The sequence below is a fragment of the Cupressus sempervirens genome, chromosome 2 (assembly GCF_028749045.1).
Source record: "Cupressus sempervirens isolate cs-2001-9-10 chromosome 2, ASM2874904v1, whole genome shotgun sequence".
Lineage (NCBI taxonomy): Eukaryota > Viridiplantae > Streptophyta > Pinopsida > Cupressales > Cupressaceae > Cupressus > Cupressus sempervirens.
In genome coordinates, this window is record NC_143119.1 from 23,258,413 (window position 1) to 23,278,938 (window position 20,526).

The following is a 20,526-nucleotide window of genomic DNA, read 5'->3' on the forward strand; positions in this document are numbered from 1 at the left end:
GAACGTATCGTGGGTAGAATTCTGAAATTTTGTCAACTTCTCCAATTTTGTTCGTTCCACTAAAGTGGAACCCATTTTTGTGGTTTCACCCACACTTTCTTGAATATAGATCCATTTACTACTCGAGGTTATTTGCAACTATTCTCTTCCCTCTTCTTTCGATCTACAACTTCAAACATGATTGATTATGTGCTTGGCACTGCTCACTCTTGCATGTGTTCAAAATTATGTTGTTTCGGCTCACTGGCTTCTCCTCAATACACTAGCTTCTTCATGCAATTCATGAATTATCACTATCACTCCTCACTTTGATATTACATGTATCTTGGCTTGCTTAGCTCTCTTTCTAATCAATCTACAATCTAAGGTTATCACTTGAGGCATCATTCTCTTTTATAGACTTTTCTCATTCTACTTTAAAACCCTAATCTACAAATTCAAAATTTGAATTCTCAAGCCTATTCCTACATTGTCCTCTTGACAAGGTCATGTGTCACTCTTGCTATATGTAGCATGTACAAACAAAGGTCAACGATGTTTTGTGACCTCGATGGATTGCATTGCTAGAAATATTTCAAATTAAAATTATTTCAGTTGTTCCTTAATGTGATAATATTTATCACCCTTAAGTGCAACGATGAGTGCACTTCTACCTACTTCATGATGTAATAGAGTCATAGGTATATTTCTACATGCTTCCTTTTGTTGACTTGATAATCATTTTTTCATGACTACCAATTGTCCTATCTTTTTTGTAGACTTATTATCCTTCTTCACATTCTTACTTCACTTAGCCTGACTCCATCTAAGTGGTTATCTTTTGTCATCACCTCTGCTAAGCTTGTCCTTCACCTTTCTCTATTCACCCTTGTGAACTAGAGTCACACATATAAGTTCAATGTGCCTCAACGGTCATAGTTGGATACCAATCACTATACCTTCTCACCTTGACATCAATGAAAACATAGTTATAATTGAGTGCACTAGTCATGTCACAATTCTGTAGGATTTTTAGTTAGTTGTGCCAACAATTTTAATAAGGGGTTTTCATTTCCTCAAGTTAAGCAATAATGGCTCTTGATGCAAAGTTGTCTAGATTTTCTTCTAGCTATTATGCTATAGATTTCAAAGAATTCTAGGTCTGACTTCGATATGGGAGGCAATATGGTTAGAATTAAGCCCAACAGGATTGAGGATGAGTGGTGAAAGGATTCCTATGCCTTGATGGCTATTGAAGATGGAGGGTTTCATCCCTTTATGGAGGCCATGGAGGGCTATTATGAGATGTATTCTATGCGGTTAATTAACACTTGGAATGAGAGAAAGGTTACTGTGAATCGGGTAATTTTTAAAATTAATTTAACAATTGTTACAAATGTTTTAATTTAAAAATATTTAGTTCAAATTATTTAATCACAACTAATAATTTTAAGGTAATAAAGACAAACATTTTTTAAAAAAATTAAAAAGAAAAGAACCAAAATTATATTTAGAGTTTGATATTAGTGTTTCCATTCTAGATCACATCAATATCTATAAAATAAATGATAATAAATTTATAAAGGGAGATAGAAGTAAAGAATGATATGGATATAACGAAATATAGAGAGGAGTACAAGAGAGATAAATATAGAAAGAGATAGATATACAAAGTGGTAGAGATGGAGTGAATCAGAGAGGAAGTAAGTGATGAGGTATATGAGAGGGGGGAGATAGGAGAGTTGGTGAGATGATTAGAATATGAGTAATGGAGTGAATGAGAGAGCAGGGAGGGAATGACAAAAATATATGTAGAGATTGAGATGGATAGAATGACACAAATATATAACTAAGAAATGATGGAAAGCAAGCCTAGAATTTGACAGTCACCCCTACCTGTCATTAGATTTTTTTATGACAGTTTAGTCAATTTATTGCCTTTCATTTTACATTTTAAGATTAATATTAGTTGTCATTTTTCACTAATTTATGAATAATTTAATAGTCCTTTTAAATTGAAATATTTAATCAGTATAATATAAGTAATAATTAGAAATATTTACAAAAAAGTGATGTTTCTAAATAGATATGTTTAATAAAATTATAAAAAATAATTATGAAATTGTAATATATCACAAATTAAGAAAGTTTCCAAGTGTGTATACGCATACTAATATTTCAAATTGTTAAAACAAGTTTATAATATGTATGAATTTGTAATATATCTTAAATTAAGAAAGTTTTTAAGTTTATGTATGCATACTAATATTTTAAATTACTAAAACAAGTTTATATTATGATTTTAAAATATTGCACATATATTGACTACAATAAATTTTGATGGTAATTTAACAAATTTAAGTGTAATATTTACAATTTTATAAAAAATTGACCAATCAATCCATATGGTCCAAGAAATTTTATGGCTGTCATATACAGCTTAAAACTAGAAAAACAGCCAATATGACCATCAAATTCTAGACCTAATGGAAAGAGATGGATAGAAGTAGATAGAGTTCTCTCCTCTTTATATTTTTTTTTCATAATTAATCTTCAATATATCTTCGGTGTACCCATTCCACACAAAAGTAGCTATCCAAAGTTAGCTAAATTCATGATAAAATATACATTTAATCAATGAAATGCTTTTAAAAATGATGTAGATTTTATCATTAAGAGGTAATATCTCTATGAATAACGGCTACAAAGAATGGGCTTGACAGACAATGACGACCATCAAAGTTAGCGCCTAAACTTTGGAAATACAAATTTCTATGAAGATTAAAATTTAAAAAAAAAAAAAAAAAATTCTATGAAGATCTTCACAAATACAGATCCGTTTCTGAAATTCTTTCAAAACCAACACAGATCTATGCTTTATGTTCCTGAAATTTTCTGAAAATAATCAGCAATCATCAGCGGTAGAGACTCTGCTGAGCCTGCTAGGTTTACTTTCAAAATTCTTTCTCCGAACTTTCTGAGGCCCTCGCGAACGGCACGCCAAACGAACAGCCCTGCGCGCAACTTCTGCAGGGCAAATATTCTCAACACTCCGCCTTCTGCGCACAACGCCCGAAGGAGAAACGGTGTTAGAGCGCCTCAGCTGCGGCCGCATCAATCCGTCCTCGGATCGAACCCCAGGAGGTACAGGTGCAGATGCACAAGGCTTTGGAATGCTCTGCCTGTGAAGGCTGCATTTCATCGACGCAGAACACGTCGCACAGGTTGTTCTGGCCATCGAATCGACAAATATCAAGTATAAACCCTCAAAAGATTTTTATTTTTAGTTTTTTCGCAGGAGAACGCTTGCAATACGATTCGATTCAGCGATCTTGATAAAGCATTGGAGAGATTTGACTGATCTTTAAGATATTTATCATGCCGTGTCGCTGCGAATTTGGAAACTGAAACCCTAGGAGCGCGTGAGGATTTTGTAGTGCGCCGGCCGTAGAATTAATTAGAACGATTCAACACTCGGAAACACACGCCATCTGGAATTCAAAGTCAAATTCAGGAAACAGTCGCATTTTACAGCTGAAAACTCCTTGAGATTTGATAGTTTGGCCAACAAAATTTGTTTCTATTGTTTTGGTCTTTTTTGAAATTTTCTCTGTTTTCTGGAAATGCTTTGCCACATGGAAAGATCATCTGTGACCTGGCCGGAGGATGAAATGTACGTGTCCGTAACGCAACGGGAGAGCTTTCTGGCACACGGTTTTTCTGGCGCGCCTGGGATTTTGACTTCAAATTTTATCCTAGCAACTTAGAAACAAGTTTACCTATACTATTGGTCATATGAATTTTTCAAATATGTTCTTTTTAAAAATAAATTAGTGTTTGAAACATCACGTTTTAATGGGTTCTATATTTTGTGGATCAGGTGGTTCAATGATTTTTTTTTGTTGGGGCTTAAGGTTTATTTGTAATCGTTTCTTAGAATAGGAGCAGGTCAAAATTGGGTGAGGCTACAAATAGCCCCACATGTAAACAATCTATTTGTTATTTTAAACTGTTAATTGTGGCACCAATAAAATAAAGATAAGATAAATTTAAATCTTAGTTGGTTTTCATTCTAAATTTCATGGGACAACTAGCTTAAAGAGCTACAATTTGTAAGAAAGCCCCCCTCCATGGGACGCAACCTTGGTATGAAAATAAATTGCAAAATATAATCAATAAGAAAAAATGATACTTTTAGAAATAGTACTTGTTAAATGACCAATAAAAAATTATGTAGTGAAATTGTTTTGTTTGATTTAGAGATGCTACTTATCTTGTTAATTATCTTGTAAATTGTTCTATTTCACTAATTAAGTTTATTATCATGTTAATTATCTTTTAAGGTGTTGTGTTTCACTTAAGATGCAAGACTTTTTGAGTTCTTATTCTAGGCTAGAATTATAATAAGTAGCCACATAACTTTGGGAAAGTTTCCAATAGCTACCTAAGTTTCAAATATGTATTGCATATTCCTAGATCTTTTTGTAGAGATGTCAAATATTAAGTGGTCAAAAAATTGCTTACCACCAATAGTGGTGCACAAATGAGTGAATGACTAACCAACAAAGTTAAAAAATGGTGGACTATTAGTATATGTGAGATTAGTTATTGGTACATGTGTTACAATTCTTGGGACTTCATTTAATGTTAGTGATTGATGCTAAACATGACAAAAAAGTTACCCTTATTCACTAAACATTTCAATTTTAGCCAATTACTATGCATTGTTTGTAATTAAATTTCTTTATATAAAATATAAAATATTTGCATATTTTATTTGTCTCTATCAGTAAAGCAGGAGATTAAAGTTCTTGATAGCCATCAGAAGCATTGGTGCTAAAACTAGTGTCTAAAACTAGTCTTAAAGAAATTTCATAATTAATCCTTGAAAAATGTAAATTACTTTTTTTCTATTGACTAATGCTATTCTTCCTTGATAACCTCTTCTTTTTCTATGAAAATATTACAAAAAATGTTTAAAATGTTATAGGTGACATTTTGCTAAGAGATATTTTCCCCTTCTTGCAATACATGGGGATTCTTCACCCACTATTTATTTCATGTGTCTTGTTTGCCTTTAGCATTTTGCATACATGTTTGCTAGGGTTCTGTAAAAGATAGGAGATCTTAATATATTATAGGTACCTTTGTGGGACTCTTTCACCAATGCCCAATGAAAGTCCAAGATTCTCATCTTCTCCTATGTCACTTGTTTTGCCCTTCTCTAATATTTCTGTCATAGATCTAACTATAAATTGAAACAATAATTGTAGAATTAAAAAATAGAGAAAACAGAGTTGCTCATGCAAGATGCATGCATAGTAATCACTGATGAAATCTCCATTGAAATCACTGTCAATACTCTTAGGGCTTGTTTGGCAATGGGAATACAAGCGGAATAGGCATATGTAAATTCTTAAAATTTTGAATTCTTCATTTGGATGCACCAAATCGGAATTGGAATATGAAGTAAAATCGGAATACATATTCCAATTTTGGGCCAAAAATGAGGTTTTGCAATTCCACCCAAATAGGTGTTATTGGAATATGTATTCCTATTCCAACTTTATTTATTTTTAAAAATATAAATTTTTGGGTTCACGAATTCCCCATTAAATATTGACTGAACCAAACAAAGAAGAGGAATATGTAGCCCCATTTTCTATTCTAGAATAGCAATTCCTATTCTTGTAGCCAAACGGGCCGTCACTTAACTGAAGGGCTTCTATAAAATATAGATCAAATAGGAGGTCAACCTATCGTTAGAATTACTAACATTAACACCGTCCCTTAATTCTAACTAAGGAGAATAAAAACAAATGAAGAAAGGAGGAAAGAGGGAAAACCCAGTGGGAAACAATAGAATGCAATAATTGATTTTATATTACAAAATTATTTCTATTATACAACTCAGAATTTAAACTTTGGAACCGAAAATTATCCATTTTGTTATTTTTTCTATTCAACACAGAAATTGGAAATTAAAAAATGAAGAGAATTGAGAACACAACTTTCGGATGAAATAATCTCTTTAAGTACTTAGACTCACCAACTTTGAAATTCACAACTATTTATTGTTGATGACATTGATTCTAATAGTCTACCAGACCATCAATTTTTTATGTGGCCTACCAAGAGGCATATGTATACTAGTAAAAAATGGAACTATAGAACATAGGTTTACCATTATGAGGGGGTAGGCAAGAAGTCAATTACTAGTAACTAGTAAATATAACCTAAACTTTTCATCCAATTTCCAACCTTATACAATTATTTTAGATTATATCGTAAAATGAAATGAAAGATATACAAAAAGCACGATCAGACCAAGAGACATGCACAAGAATAGGACGTGAAAACCCAACAAAAAAAAATAAAGTGAGTAGTGCTACTAAAATCTACTATCCTAATCTAGCCTCATGAATCAAACCCCTCCCTTCTTAAGAACATTAACTCTTCCATAACATAAGCACCAACTTATACAATCTGAACATTAACACAACCACCTTATTTGAGCATCAACCCAAAACAACTTCAAAAACTTTATATGAGCACCAACCTGATACTTTCAAGAACCAACTTTAAAACATTTGACTTACAAATTGGTTATAATGGTCACACCAAAAATGATAGATTTTCACAACAAAATCTTTGCACACTAAATATTAGAGTATTTATAATAACTAAGAGGGGGGTGGGGTTGAATCAATTATCCAAGGTCCAAATGTACCAGTTGAATAAGCAAACATTTAAACAACTTCAGATCTCATCATTCCATTGCTTGGTCTCTACTGTAAACTATTAGAAATATCAACTAATTTTCCATTGTTCTAAAATAACAGACTTGCAAAATATAAACATTAATAAGTAAAACACCATTTAATAACATCTACACAAGTTTGACACTAGGATTTAATGTGAAAACCCAATTTGGGAAAAACCAGCATCAACATGTCACTAATTTTCACTCTTTTGAAGTGAGCCCTATTAGGAGTCAACCCTATTAAAGGTTATAGTACACACTGTTAAATGTGACTTTATTAAATGATTTAATCACCCTGTTAAAAGTAGCATTGTTAGAGGACTTTAGAACATTCCATTAGAATGTCACCTTGTTAAAGGATTTATATATAACTATTAGGTCAATATGACTTTTATGACAACCTTAATTAAAGGATTTCAAATACTACTTACAATGATTAGAAAGTAACAAGAGGGTTTTGATCTATTGAGTACAACTCACTTTGCATGTACACATCTATGTTAAGTTCATGAGTTGATTCACTAAGAGGCTCTCATTGTCATCTCTATCCTTGATTTTCTTGGCAACTCTTAAAGCAATCACTATTCTCTTCTTCTCAACTTATTTCAACCTTCTACTTAGATTCACCAGTCAATAACATTAACATCTGCTCCAACTCTCTGGAACTCCTTCACACTCGTATAACCTCCCTGTACATACAGAAAGTTCACCCTTGATAAACACCACTGTAGATCTTAGGGTTTATGATTAGATTCATCAAATACAATTTATTTGATCGCCATTTAATTTTTCCCATTTTTTCTAAAAACTTCTCTTGGAATCCAATCCTTAGGTCGTTTACTTAATCCTTTCCTGATATTAAATGATCCAACTTATTGATCCTTCTTCAACACACTTTCCATAATCCAAGAAATCAACTTAGTTGGCTGAAATTTATGATTCCTCATAAACTATTAAAATGTTGTTCCTCGACCAACACTATGTTTTGACATTCAGACATCACTGGGTTATTCAGTTGCCACAAAATTTCTTACTCAACACACATACTATCACTAGGTTGATACTAATACTCGATCAACATAGTTTTCACTCAGTACTTAGTGTGGCTCGGTTGACACTAGCACTACTTGGTATATAATTCAAATTTTTTTAGTCTTTTACATTGTTCCTCGGTCAGGCCTATGTACTTGAACATTATTATCTTCTTCATTCATAACATGATTTAAACAATCAATTTATCATGTCAAAGTCTAATTAATCAAATGTCTATTTGTAGTTTCCTCTTCATAACTCAACCTTTCATCTAGATGCTTTTCTTAAGAGCAGTTTCTCAAATCCTCTTTATCAATCAAATAGATATGATACTTAGATTATATGACACTTAGATTAGATAGCAAACTATCTAACCTATAGATTAGACATCAATGACAACATAACGATTGATTCAATTATAGTTTCCAACACCAAAATTGTAAACAACTTCAACTTCAAATTGAACCCTTTTTCTAATTACTCAACAAGCCTTTCCTAAATTCAAATTTGTTAAGAAAAATAAGAGAGCAGTATTCATTGTTATTATAGTATCTCGGTGATATCAATAACAGAATGAATGAAAAATAATTTCAGTACAAGATGGAGTTTATTCCTCTGCAGACTCCTGATCTTCTACTGCGTAACTGATCAGTATCCTTCACAGGGGCTAAATTATAAATTTTTGAGTAACACCTATAGACTACACTCTTCTGTGAAGTACACTTTTCCAAATCACAATTTTTCTCCAAATCTCCTTCAACACACATACATCTGCAATCACTTTATTGATCTCTTTCACCCCTCACCTTTTAGCAGACACAAACAAATACTATAACATCTTCAAAATACCCTTTTTCGTTTCGCACACACATATTGTTAACCGTGTTTTTAGTGAATATGTAAGTTGTTCTGCCTCTTCTATACACCACTAAATAGGATGCCATGATTTTCATTTCAGCCTTCACTATATAGCCTGAAAAAATTAGTTTGTATTTCATCACATGCCTCTGGATACAACATAATCTGCAGAGTTCCTAATGTTCATCATTTTGTAAGTTATGTAGTAAGATGTCAATTTCCAAAGTTTAATCAAACCAATAGAAAGAAAATAACAGCCTTATCAAACCGTTTTATCCTTATCATAGCCATGACATGAATTTTTCTGATGTTTGTAAAAGGATAAGTATTTGGTAGGCAATATTGGATTGTGTTGAGATCAACGACCAAAGTCTAATAGTCACCCCCTGTCATTGATGTCAATACATTTTCTCCCCTTTTGACATTTGTTGGGGTTAAAAAGTTAAAAACAATGAACAACACAGTATAACAACAAATCTTACCAATATAAACTTGTTCAACTTGAATCACAAGATCCATATGTGATCTATTTAAGATGAATGCCATATATACATGAAAGTTCTAATGGAAGAAAATCATGACAAATTAATGATTTTATATATAATTATCTGCTTTTACAAATTTCAAAAGTACTAAGCTGTCATTAATGATTTTATATAATTATCTTCTTTTACAATTTTCATAGGCAATAACTTATTAAAAAACACTATTACATTTTTAAGCACTAACCAACTAGAAACACCAAGCCTATGAAAGATTAGTGTCCTGATGGACATACATAATTACCAATTCAATTAATTTAACTGCCAATTTATTTAAATAATATTTTTCATAATTTTGAGATATTTCATTTATGCCTTCTGATAATTACATTATAAATTTCTTTAGTTGATTTATTATTTATCATTTTAAAACTTTAATTCATGTGGACACAAGGGCAGTCTACATAGAACTTATTGCAAGCAAGTTGGTAGCCTCAAATTCTTCCATCAACAATTTTGTTGGAATTCCAAGCAAAACTTGAAGGTAAATAACAACTATTATTTTTCTAGAAACTCAAATTGCTAAAATTGAAGTGCCTTGTGAGTGGGTCTCTCATTAGAATACATAAAAAATGTACTTTGAAGACAAATGGAGAAATTCTAAAAGCTATAACTACTAAGTTTAAATAATTACTTTTAATTTTTTTAAATTCACAGAAAATAAGCCCTTGTTATGTCACTCATAAAGAAAATTTATAAACCATAAAAGTGGAAAATCAAATAAAGTTACAAATGCATTACATAGAAGATGTTTGTTGCTAAATAAACTGAGAGTAAGTGTTGTTGGCTTTGATCGTATATGAAGCTTGGGTAGCATACAAGAACTCGGTTGAGGTTGATAGAACTCCATGGTTGGATCATTTCATACAAGAAAATTTACTATCAGAGGAAAGAGGCTATGCATTCCAAGAGGTTTAATGAGGGAGAACTTGATAAAGGAAAAACATAGTGGAGGGTTAGGTGGACATTTAGGAGTGTACAAGACATTAGCACAACTAAGCGAATGTTACTTTTGGGAAGGGATGAGTGCAAATGTGAAAAGAATGGTGTAAATTTTCAGCTATGCCAATATGCCAAAGGAGTAAAACAAACGCTAGATTATACTAGCCACTACCAATACTGGATAAGCCATGGGAGTTCATTAGCATGGATTTTGTTTTTGGGCTACCTTGGAAACAAAGAGGTAATGACTCTATTTTTGTTGTAGTAAATATATTTTCAAAAATGGCTCATTTTATACCATGTTGAAACTGTATTGATCCTTACCATATAGCTTTATTGTTCTTCAAGGAGTTAGTTTGGCTATATGGTTTGGCACAAGTTATTATTTCAGTTCGGGATACAAAATTTGTTGGACTTTTTTGGCATACTTCTGGTGAAGATGGGAACATGGTTGGGATTTAGTTCAACATATCACCCTCAAAGTGTTGGTCATACAAAGGTTGTAAACCAAAGCTTAGGTAATCTCTTAAGATTTTTGGTGGATGGAAAATCAACTCAATGGGATTCCATATTGGCATAAGCAGAATTTTCTTATAATAATTCAATTAACCAAATTATAGGGAAGAGTCCATTTAAGTGGTGTATGGATACCACCCAAGGGTAGTTGATGAGTTGAGGGATAATGCTAATTTAATTAGGAGTGTTGTAGTAGAAGATTTCGCTGCATACATTCATGAAGTGCACAAGGATGTAAAAAGGATTTTAGAAAAGAGTGCCATGAAATGCAAGAGAGATGCTAACAAACATAGAAGGGTACAAGAATTTTAAGTTGGAGAGCTAGTTGTGGCACATCTGTGACAAGAAAAGTTTCCACACAGTACCTACAACAAGCTAAAAAACAAGAAGAATGACCAATGCAAAGTTGTATGCAAGTTCTCATCAAATGCTTATGAGATTGAACTTCTAGTTGGGGTAGACATCTCACCAATATTCAATGTAGAAAATTTGTTCAAGTACTATGAAGGTGAGTCAATAAAAGAGCAAGGTTCACTTCCTAATTTTCTAGATGCATCAAAATGGGCACATTAATTGCCAGAGAAAAGAATTAAAGGCATTAAGCAGATTATTGATCCATGCATAACAAGGAAGACATAGGAAGACATAGGGAAAAGAGTATTGAGAGTATCTAATTTGTTGGAGGAACCGTGCAACTGATGAGGCTTCTTGGGTCAATGCTTCAGAATTAGAAAAGTTTGAGATTGAGGTCCCATCATCGTAGGAAGGTTCATGAACTTTATACCCATGAAACATTTTCGTACCCATTGTGTATGATGTAGGAACATCTACAATGATGTGTTAACTAACACATGCAATTTTGACTATATTAGTTAATGTCTATTAAAGATTGTGCTAGTTGAGCAGATAAGAACTATCAGTGGTAGTTGAAACATTTAATGCAAGATTTTAAAATTTCAAAGTATATAGACTTAGGCACCGAGTTTTGAATAATGAGCGGAGTTCTAAATTATTCTATACTATCAATTATATGTGTTTGGAACATTTCTTTCTTATCTTTTAAGTTAATCTTGTAAATAATAGCTTATTCTAGATTTTGGCTGCAACCCCTTTATGTCTGATAAGACACAAAGGACTTTCAAACACCGTTTGACTTACAAATTGGTTATAGCAGTCATGCTCAAACACTGATCGATTTTCACAACAAAACCTTTGCACACTGAATATAACCAAGATATGTTAACATACCAATAGCTAAAAAAAAATGCATTTGTCTCATCATAGCCACTGAATATAAATTTATTGAAGCAAGAATATTGTCATTGATTATAAAGAATATAACTAGGTATTTTAGTTTAATCAAAAATTCCACAAGTTACAACTATAATTTTTTTCTTTGAAGTAGAGTCTAGACCTTTGTTTCAATGTGACCAGGCACCAATGACTGGCAGAGATTCTTGTCTTCTTATTACAGAATTGGTCTTCTTTGATACTTTTGAAAGATCCGCAAGTCAATCATTAATGTAACACTAGTATAATTTATTGATTTTTTTGATGTTTGTAAACAAATAAGTATTTGGTAGACAATATGTTCGTTGGGGAATTGTTTTGACATCAATGGCCAAACTCTAAAAATCTTCCCGTCATTGATATCAAAACACTTGTAACACTAAGCTTAGTTGAAACACATTTGTAAACATAATCTGCATTGCTGATCTGACCTGCAAAATATAATCACTGCAAACACCACTCACAAATATAATCTGTAGAACAACACATCCAAATGCCTGCAAAATAAATGTAATACTGCAATACATTTTTCTCCCCTTTTGACATCAATGGCAAGGAGATGGGGAAGAAAAGTTGAAAACAATGAATACTCATGGTTATACCCTGGATGAATCAGTTATAAGAACAAAAATTAAGATGAAAGAAAAATAATCATAATTTAATATTTTTTAAGCAGCAACCTACTTAAAACATCAGTTATAACAACAAAAATTAAGATGAAAGAAAAATAATCATAATTTAATATATTTTACAACGGTCATAAGCACCAACCTACTTAAACATCAAACCCTACATTTGTAAGCACCAACCAACCAGACACACCAATTCTATGAAAAATTAGTATCCTTTTGTAACTGATAGCTATTCATGACTGTCCAGTAAATTAATTTAACAGTTGATTTGCTTAAATAACTTTTTTCATAATATTGACACATTTCATTTAGACCTTCTGATCATGACATTATCAATTCGTTGAGTCGAATTATTGTTTATCATTTTAAAACTTTAATTCATTTGGACACAATGGCTGCCTGTCTGCTTAGAACTTATGGCAGCCTCAAATTCTTCCATCAACGAATATGTCAGAATTCAATGCAAAATTTGAGGCAAGTAACAGCTATTATTTTGCTAGAAACTCAAATTGATAAAATTGATTACGAATCAGCCTGCGAATGAGCCTCTCATTAGAGTACATAAAAACTGTCCTTTGAAGACAGATAGAGAAATTTTAAAAGCTATAACTGCTAAGTTTAAATAATTACTTTTAATTTCTTAAAACAAACAGAAAACAAGTCCTTGTTATGTCACCCATAAAGAAAACTTATAAACCATCAGTTTCTCCAACATTAATCTATATGTCACAATCGGATAGATTTCTTGACAAATTGATAGACTAAAGACGCCAAATTTGGTCTTCTTCATTGTTTACTCGCAAACTCATCGTCATTGCAGAAGATATCAAATTGAAACATTTCTTAACATGAGTGAAACAAACTAAATAAGTGAAACTGGGAATACTTCTGATTAGGGTTGAGCTTGTAACTTTGGGAAGTTAAGTAGGATTTACCTATGATTCCTACAACTATAGAGCACATTTCTGGGGATTAAGAGTATCCAAAATGGTCGTCATGTGTGTACATTTACTCAAAATGGTCTTCATAACATACCTCAGTTATGGTTTCTGAAATTACACCTCTGACTCAGTGTCACTGTCAGTGAGACCCTCTTTATATGTAGAAAGATATGAAAGTACATACTCATACTTGTTACCGCTTCTCAGCACATCTTTGACGGTTGCAATTTCTTCTTCACAAATGCAATTATGAGAAATATCAAGCCAGCTGAAATTGGGCTTGTTTGCAACAGCTTCTGCAGCGGCCTTAGCCCCAATTCCAGTCATACCATTTCCACTCAAATAGAGTTTTTCTAGCTGCTCATGACCTTCTGAAATGGCTTTGCATATTACAACTGCTCCATCATCCTCCAGTTTATTGTCTTCTGCAGAAAACATGGTCAGCAGGTTCTTTGCAGCAAGGCATTCTGCTAAAGCTGGAGCTGCTTTTGGAGTGATACAATTTCCTCCAACAATAAGAACTCTTAAATATGGAGCTGCATTCTTGAGGCCGCGGGCAATAGCAATCACCCTTTCATCCTCAAATCTCATATTCGTTATGTCAACTTCTGTGAGACACACATATCCAGATATGACTTGTCTCAGAGCAAGTCTGCACCTGTTAGATTCTATATCGAACATTGCTAAACTGCTGCCTTCCCCGAAAGATAGTACTACATCCTCACCATCCCACATGCCAAGATTGTCGTTGAGTGAGAACTCGATATCCTCCAGAGCAACCCATTTGTTGTTCTCTGAGAAATTGATATCCAGAGCAATGCATTTTTTAACAAGCTCAAAAAGGGTCTCTGCTGAATCGTTTCCTTTTCGGTCGTAAATAAAATACAAATCGTCGATCCTTTCAAAAGAGGGAAGAAGCTCAAAAATGGCTCCAGTGGCTTCTACTGAAATGTTGCCGCTCATTTTAAATTCCAGGTTTTTCAGCTCTTTCTGACATTTCAAGAGTGGTGCAAAAGCTCTGACGCCCTTCTCTCCCAAATCCCCTAAATCAAGATTCAAGGATCTCAGCCTGCACCCTTCTAAAGCAGATGAAAATATTGACATTACCTCAAGTGCCTCATCCTCAGATCTTCCATAGACGATATGTGCAAATTCCACATCTTTTAAAGTTTTATGAACATTCAACAGGGCTCTTTTTGCAACAAGGGCTGCCTCCACTCCAAAAATATGGTTGCAAAAACGTATCCTGAGACAAGAATCCTTGAGCGCTTCCAAAGGCGTGAAGAGCTCTATGGCTGAGCGTTCGTCAAGAAATACAAAATCTCCATCCCCATTTTCCGTTGATATATCAAAAACAGCATTTCTATACGGCATCGATCCCATGACCTCTGTCAAAGCAAGAGTGCAATGTTTCTGTGATCTGTCTCAAACGTGCAATCAAACTCAAAAAGTTCTTCCCTGCCTATTCACAAATTGAGTGACATCTTCTGTTCTTATGGAGATCAACCGAAAATAAGATCATCGACACCAAATATCTGTATATATACTATCGCTTCCACCAGAGTACTTAAATGAAGAATTCCAAAGTTTCAAAGCCGACCAATGGACGCGCGCATACATTTCATAAATTTAAATGATATTTTATTATTTTAATAGGTAATAGATTAAAAAAATTCAGTAATAGATTACGTAAAACTGTAATATTGTCTATTATGGAGTTTCGGGTAAAATTTATTTATTGGTCATTTAGATATACGAGTGCAGTATTTCATCTATTTTCATGAAAAATAGGTTTATGTGAATTACTATACATAAAACAAAGGTCAATGAATTTGATGCAAAAAAATTGTGATAATATTATCACAATTTTTATTAGTTTATAAATATTTAAATTTTTATTATTTAGAATTTAAAGTATCATTAAATATTATTATAAAATTAATTATTCATTATTATTATATTAATTTAACTTTTATTTTGAATTAACACCTAATTGATTTTTTTTGGTATGATTTATTATATTACTTTAATTTATATTTCTAACCTATATTTTAAGTTAATGTAAAATACTTTTGACTATCATACTATATATGTAATTTTAAACAATGTAGTTTAATATTTTTAATTGAATATTTTTTAGTATGATCATTAAAATTGTAGTTATATCATTAAATGAATCTCATATATAATTGATTATTATATTTAATATTTTTATCTAATTTTATATTAGTGCTAGTTATGGTCTCCAAAAGTGGACTCATCTGAAAATAGAATTTGTAGCTTGTATTAAGTCGATCTTATGTAATAAAGTGTGATAAAATAATAAAATATGAGGTTTTTTGGCCTCAAGGGTTAGGGCTTAGTGTTTAAAGCCTTCCGAGGTGGCAAAAAGTGCCTTTATAAGGAAGGCTTATAGTTGTCTAAGGCAGTTCTGGGGTCAAAGCTCTATCTTGCAAACTATTGTAAGGAAGGTGCTCATGTGGGTTTGCATATTGTAATTCTGTAATTCTTCATTTGCGATAATAAGAAACTCATATTTTGTTCTCTCAATTTTTGTTGTTCTTTCTTTCTGTTGTTTGTTGTGGTATTAAGGGGAGCACCCTTCATCGCAATAGAAAAAAAAATATGTTTGTTTCAATAAATATTCACAATACTTTTTTTTTTTTTTTAAAGCAAAAGTGGCTAGCCACTATAATATTTATTAATCTGATTCAACGAGGTCAACTGGGAAAGAATCAATGAAGAAAACCCAGCATCATCCCTAATGTTTACATATATTTAGATATTATGAGCAAGCAATTACAAAGGGTTATCACCTAACAGTATACCCTTGAAGATAACCAAATCTAAGCTTCTACAAAATTCAGATACAATAGCTTTGGCATGAAGTACTTAGACATGGAGTTGCAACATACAAAAGATAACACCAGTTGATAATGACATATCTTGAAAGGGACCTTTAGAAACACTACCTTTCAATCTTGCCCAAATAGATACCAGACCACGACCAGAAAATCCAAGTCCATCAAAAAGAATTCCCAAGCCAAATCAAAATTTTGAACTATCTACAAGCCAATCAGAATTAATCGCACCAATTGAATCCCAGAAACTTTGTTCAATTGGTTGTAGATTTACTGAAGATGCATTCGGCTGTATGGATTTTGAAACATTAGAATCCTTTTGCAATTCAATCATGGCCAGGCCCACTAGCTTAATTCTTTCCACCAATTGCACACCCATCAATCTTGGATCAGATGGCAGAGTATGTTTCAGATAAATTAAACAACAAGTATATATAGATTTCTTCATAGCCTCAAAAACAACATAAAATTCATGTTTTCGCAGAAGTTGAGAATGTGAAAACAAACCACCAACTAAAGCCATACCATTCCACAAATCATACTTTTGCATAGCCATAGTCAATTTATTATCCACTAGGAAATGTGGCAGGATTACCTCTCGGGCCAAGTCTTGAAGCCTATCTAGAGATTGCAAAAAATTCATGGCATTGGATAGAAATATGGATATGACCTGAGAAGGATAGAAAAAACATGTGTTGATGGACAGAGAAGCTCTTCACCAATGATATGCCAGATAGTTGTTGTGGTCATTTGTGAATGCATTATGAACATTTGGTTCATCACCTCATCTAAAACATGACTGGGTAACATAGTTTCCTCTAATGTCGGTGGCAACCAAATACAGAATTTTTTTGGCATGAAGATACGATGTTGTTTATGACACATTTTGTAAGCCAAAGTAATATCCCACCCACAATTCATCTTGAAGCACAATCTCAGCTCACAAAATAAATTTTCCTAATTAAGCATTTGCAGGATGTTTGCGAAAGTGTTCAATGAAAGATACATATAGGCAACTTCAATAAATAATCATAGTGCAACTTGTCATTTTCCATGTAGACTATTACCATTTTTGTCCTTATCATGCCTGGAAATGGCACTAAAGATGATACTCCTTAATAACTCAGATTTATTCGCATGAGGCAATCAAAAAATAGGACTTCAAAATTGAATATCATCAGGGAATAAAAGATTTGGAGCATACAAATTGTACTTTAGAAGTCGTGTCATTATAAATGCACTTAAGAAAAATATGTGGCATTATATTCACTTTTAGATGACAGGGTAACTCGGCACCTGACAACCTCCTCTGTTTACTCGGCACCAGAGAATAACTTATTCAACTCAGCACTTGACCAACCTTACTAACTTGGGCACTCCTTTCTACTATAGAATTCGACACCTAATCAATTCGGCACCTTAAATAACTTGACATCTGATTTAAGACTCAGTTACTTGGCACTTAGTACTAAGAAAAGTAACTCAGAATCGATTACCTTTAAGCCTACTCGGCACCTAAAAATCTCCTATTAACTTGTCAATTCTGAAACACTCGGCACCTAAAGAACTCAATACCTCCTGCCTGAATAACTTGGCACCAAAGAAATTTTGTTCGACATCTTAATAAACTGGCTCAACTCGGCACTTGGAATTTACCTCAACATCAATAATAAGTGATGAGACTTGCATCTGACTTAAGGCTTAGTTACTCGGCACTCAGAACTAAGAAGAGTGACTCAGCACCGATTACCTTTATGCCTACTTGGCACCTGAAAATCTCCTATTAACTCGACAATTTTGAAACACTCAGCACCTAAAGAATTCAGTACCTGGTGCCTGAATAGCTCGTCACCAAAGAAATTTTTCTTGACATCTTAATAAACTAGCTCAATTCGGCACTTGGAATTTCCCTCAACATTCAAATTTTACCTGCTGAGCTCGACACTTTAAAAATTACTACTAGTAGAGGCTTCCATATCATCATGAATAAGCTTTTTTAAAGCCTTATATTGCTCAATAAAAGGTACAGAGTGAAAAGTAGAAACATTAACCCCATCACAACCTAAATTTGATAAAAAATCTAACTTTATTCCCTTCTCAATAAATATGCGAAATGCAAACATCTGAACATTCATCAAGGAGTCTCCAAATTTGATTCAATACATATTTGAGTTTCCAAGAAATGATACACCTATGTATACAAGCATCAATAATAACTTATCAGTCCCCTTCTATATGTAGCCTATTGAAACAGCCTGCCTTAGCTAATAAAAGCCCAGCCAACAAGGCGTGAGCCTCAGCAATTTTATTTGTGTCAATAGGCAAAGGGGATACTATGATTGCTACAACCTCTCCAGAAGAATTTCTAATACATGCCCCTAAACCTGAAGGACTTGGATTTCCTCTAGAGCCTCCATCAAAATTCAGTTTCCAAAGACCAAATGATGGGGGTCTCCAAATATTCTTCCATGGTAAGATATGTGCTGGTGAAGGAAGTTTATTTTCCACCCAATAGGAATAAATAATAATGGCCATTCTTGGACAATTTGAGAATCCCAGTGGGTCACAATCAAATTAAATTTAATCATTTTCAAGCTGGAATTAGTCACTTCCGAGATAGATCTTTCAATACCATTCAAAACAATTTCTAATGGAAGGAATTCCTTTCTGAAAATGCGCTTATTTCTTTCCCACCAAATAGCCCAAACTACCAAAGCTAGGATACATTTCCAGAGGTTTGCAAACAATGATTTTTGGTAGAGAACTAGCTAGGCTTGAAAGAGATCTTAGAGATTATTTGGCAAGGGAGTACAATACTTAAGCTTACTCAAAATAAAGCACCAGCATTAGTAAGAAAATGAACATGTAACGAACAAATGATCCATAGTTTCATCATGTTCCCCACAAAGAACACATTTAAATGGTGAAGCAAGTTGTAGTCTATTCAATCTGCCACTAGTTAAAATCCTGTGTTTTAGCACCAGCGATGAGAAACAACCTGCTTTAGGAAGAACTACCGGATTCCAACAAAATGAAAAAGCTCTGGAAGTAGATTTATTCAAACCATTCTACTACAAAATTTTGTACCCCTCTTTCACTAAATAACTACCATCCTTAGCTAGAGCCCAAAAAATCCGATCTTGGACCTCAGAGAAGTAGACTTGCCTTGAACTCAGTAAATATTGAAATTGATTAATTTCCTGGGATGAAAGAGGTGGAATATTTGGATCTTTCCAAACTATTTTCTTTGAAAATTTAGAAACATATTCCACATATTGATTCAATTGGGTCCCCCAATGGGTTTCAGCAACTTGAATAATGTTCAAAGAAATCCCACTCTTAGATAGGGGAATTTGACCATTCTAGGAATCATTCCAAAAATTAATACTTAGTTCATTATTGACTTCCCATGAAATATAATCAACTATGATTTTGCGTGAAGCTATCATGAAGTCCCAAATAACCAAGCCTTTTGGAGGATTAGAAATCGTTAAGATTCTAGAAGCATCATTGTTATCTAGATATTTTTGCTGCATAATTTTGCACCACATGGACTGAGACTTAGAAAACATGTGCCAAATCAATTTCACACCAAATGCTTAATTTCTATAGGAAAGATCATGGACTCTTGCCCCTCCAAAATTAGGAGTGTGTGACATATCTTGCAAAGAGATGAGTGGAATCTTTCGGGACTCATCCATATTACCCGACCATAGGAAACCTTTGATCAATTTATGAATTGTAGCCAATACTTTGGGTGCGATCTTAAGGATAGCAATAAAATAGTTAGGGATTGCAGCTAAAACTGATTTGATCAACAAAATTCTTCTCGCCAGTGACAACCATCTAACTTTCCAAGATGCAATTCGACTCTGAATACGCTGAACAACTGAAGACCAATACAAAGATTTATTTGAACCCATGAAGAAAGGAATGCCCAAATAGATTAAGGGTAAGAAGTCTTTTGAAAAACCCAAGATTTGTTTAATTTTATCGGAAACCTTTTTGACAGTGTTGAAAAAATAGATCTTGGATTCCTGAGATTGATAATCTGACCAGACACTACTGAGTAAAGATCAAGAGTATAAAGAATATGGCAAGCTTTGTGAACATTTGACAAACCAAACAGGAGAGTATCATCCGCAAAAAGAGAGTGTGTGATAGATATGT

The 20,526-nt window shown here is 33.2% G+C and overlaps 2 protein-coding genes across 2 annotated transcripts; both read right to left on the bottom strand.

The window, feature by feature from the left end:
• Positions 1-2,622: 2,622 nt before the first annotated feature.
• LOC149570888 (uncharacterized) lies at positions 2,623-3,508 on the bottom strand. The gene has a single exon (XM_089808267.1). The coding sequence runs from the start codon at positions 3,215-3,217 to the stop codon at positions 2,885-2,887; it is 333 nt and encodes a 110-aa protein (XP_089664393.1). The 5' UTR covers positions 3,218-3,508; the 3' UTR covers positions 2,623-2,884.
• A 10,101-nt stretch (positions 3,509-13,609) lies between these two features.
• LOC149570889 (RAN GTPase-activating protein 2-like) lies at positions 13,610-14,869 on the bottom strand. Its single transcript, XM_089815655.1, has one exon. It carries the CDS (start codon positions 14,867-14,869, stop codon positions 13,610-13,612), a length of 1,260 nt encoding a protein of 419 aa, XP_089671781.1.
• Between the last annotated feature and the right edge of the window lie 5,657 nt (positions 14,870-20,526).

Bases quoted from the DNA above. Each gene is read 5' to 3' on its own strand.
- LOC149570888 (XM_089808267.1), bottom strand. From the start codon at position 3,217: ATGGCCAGAACAACCTGTGCGACGTGTTCTGCGTCGATGAAATGCAGC.
- LOC149570889 (XM_089815655.1), bottom strand. From the start codon at position 14,869: ATGCCGTATAGAAATGCTGTTTTTGATATATCAACGGAAAATGGGGAT.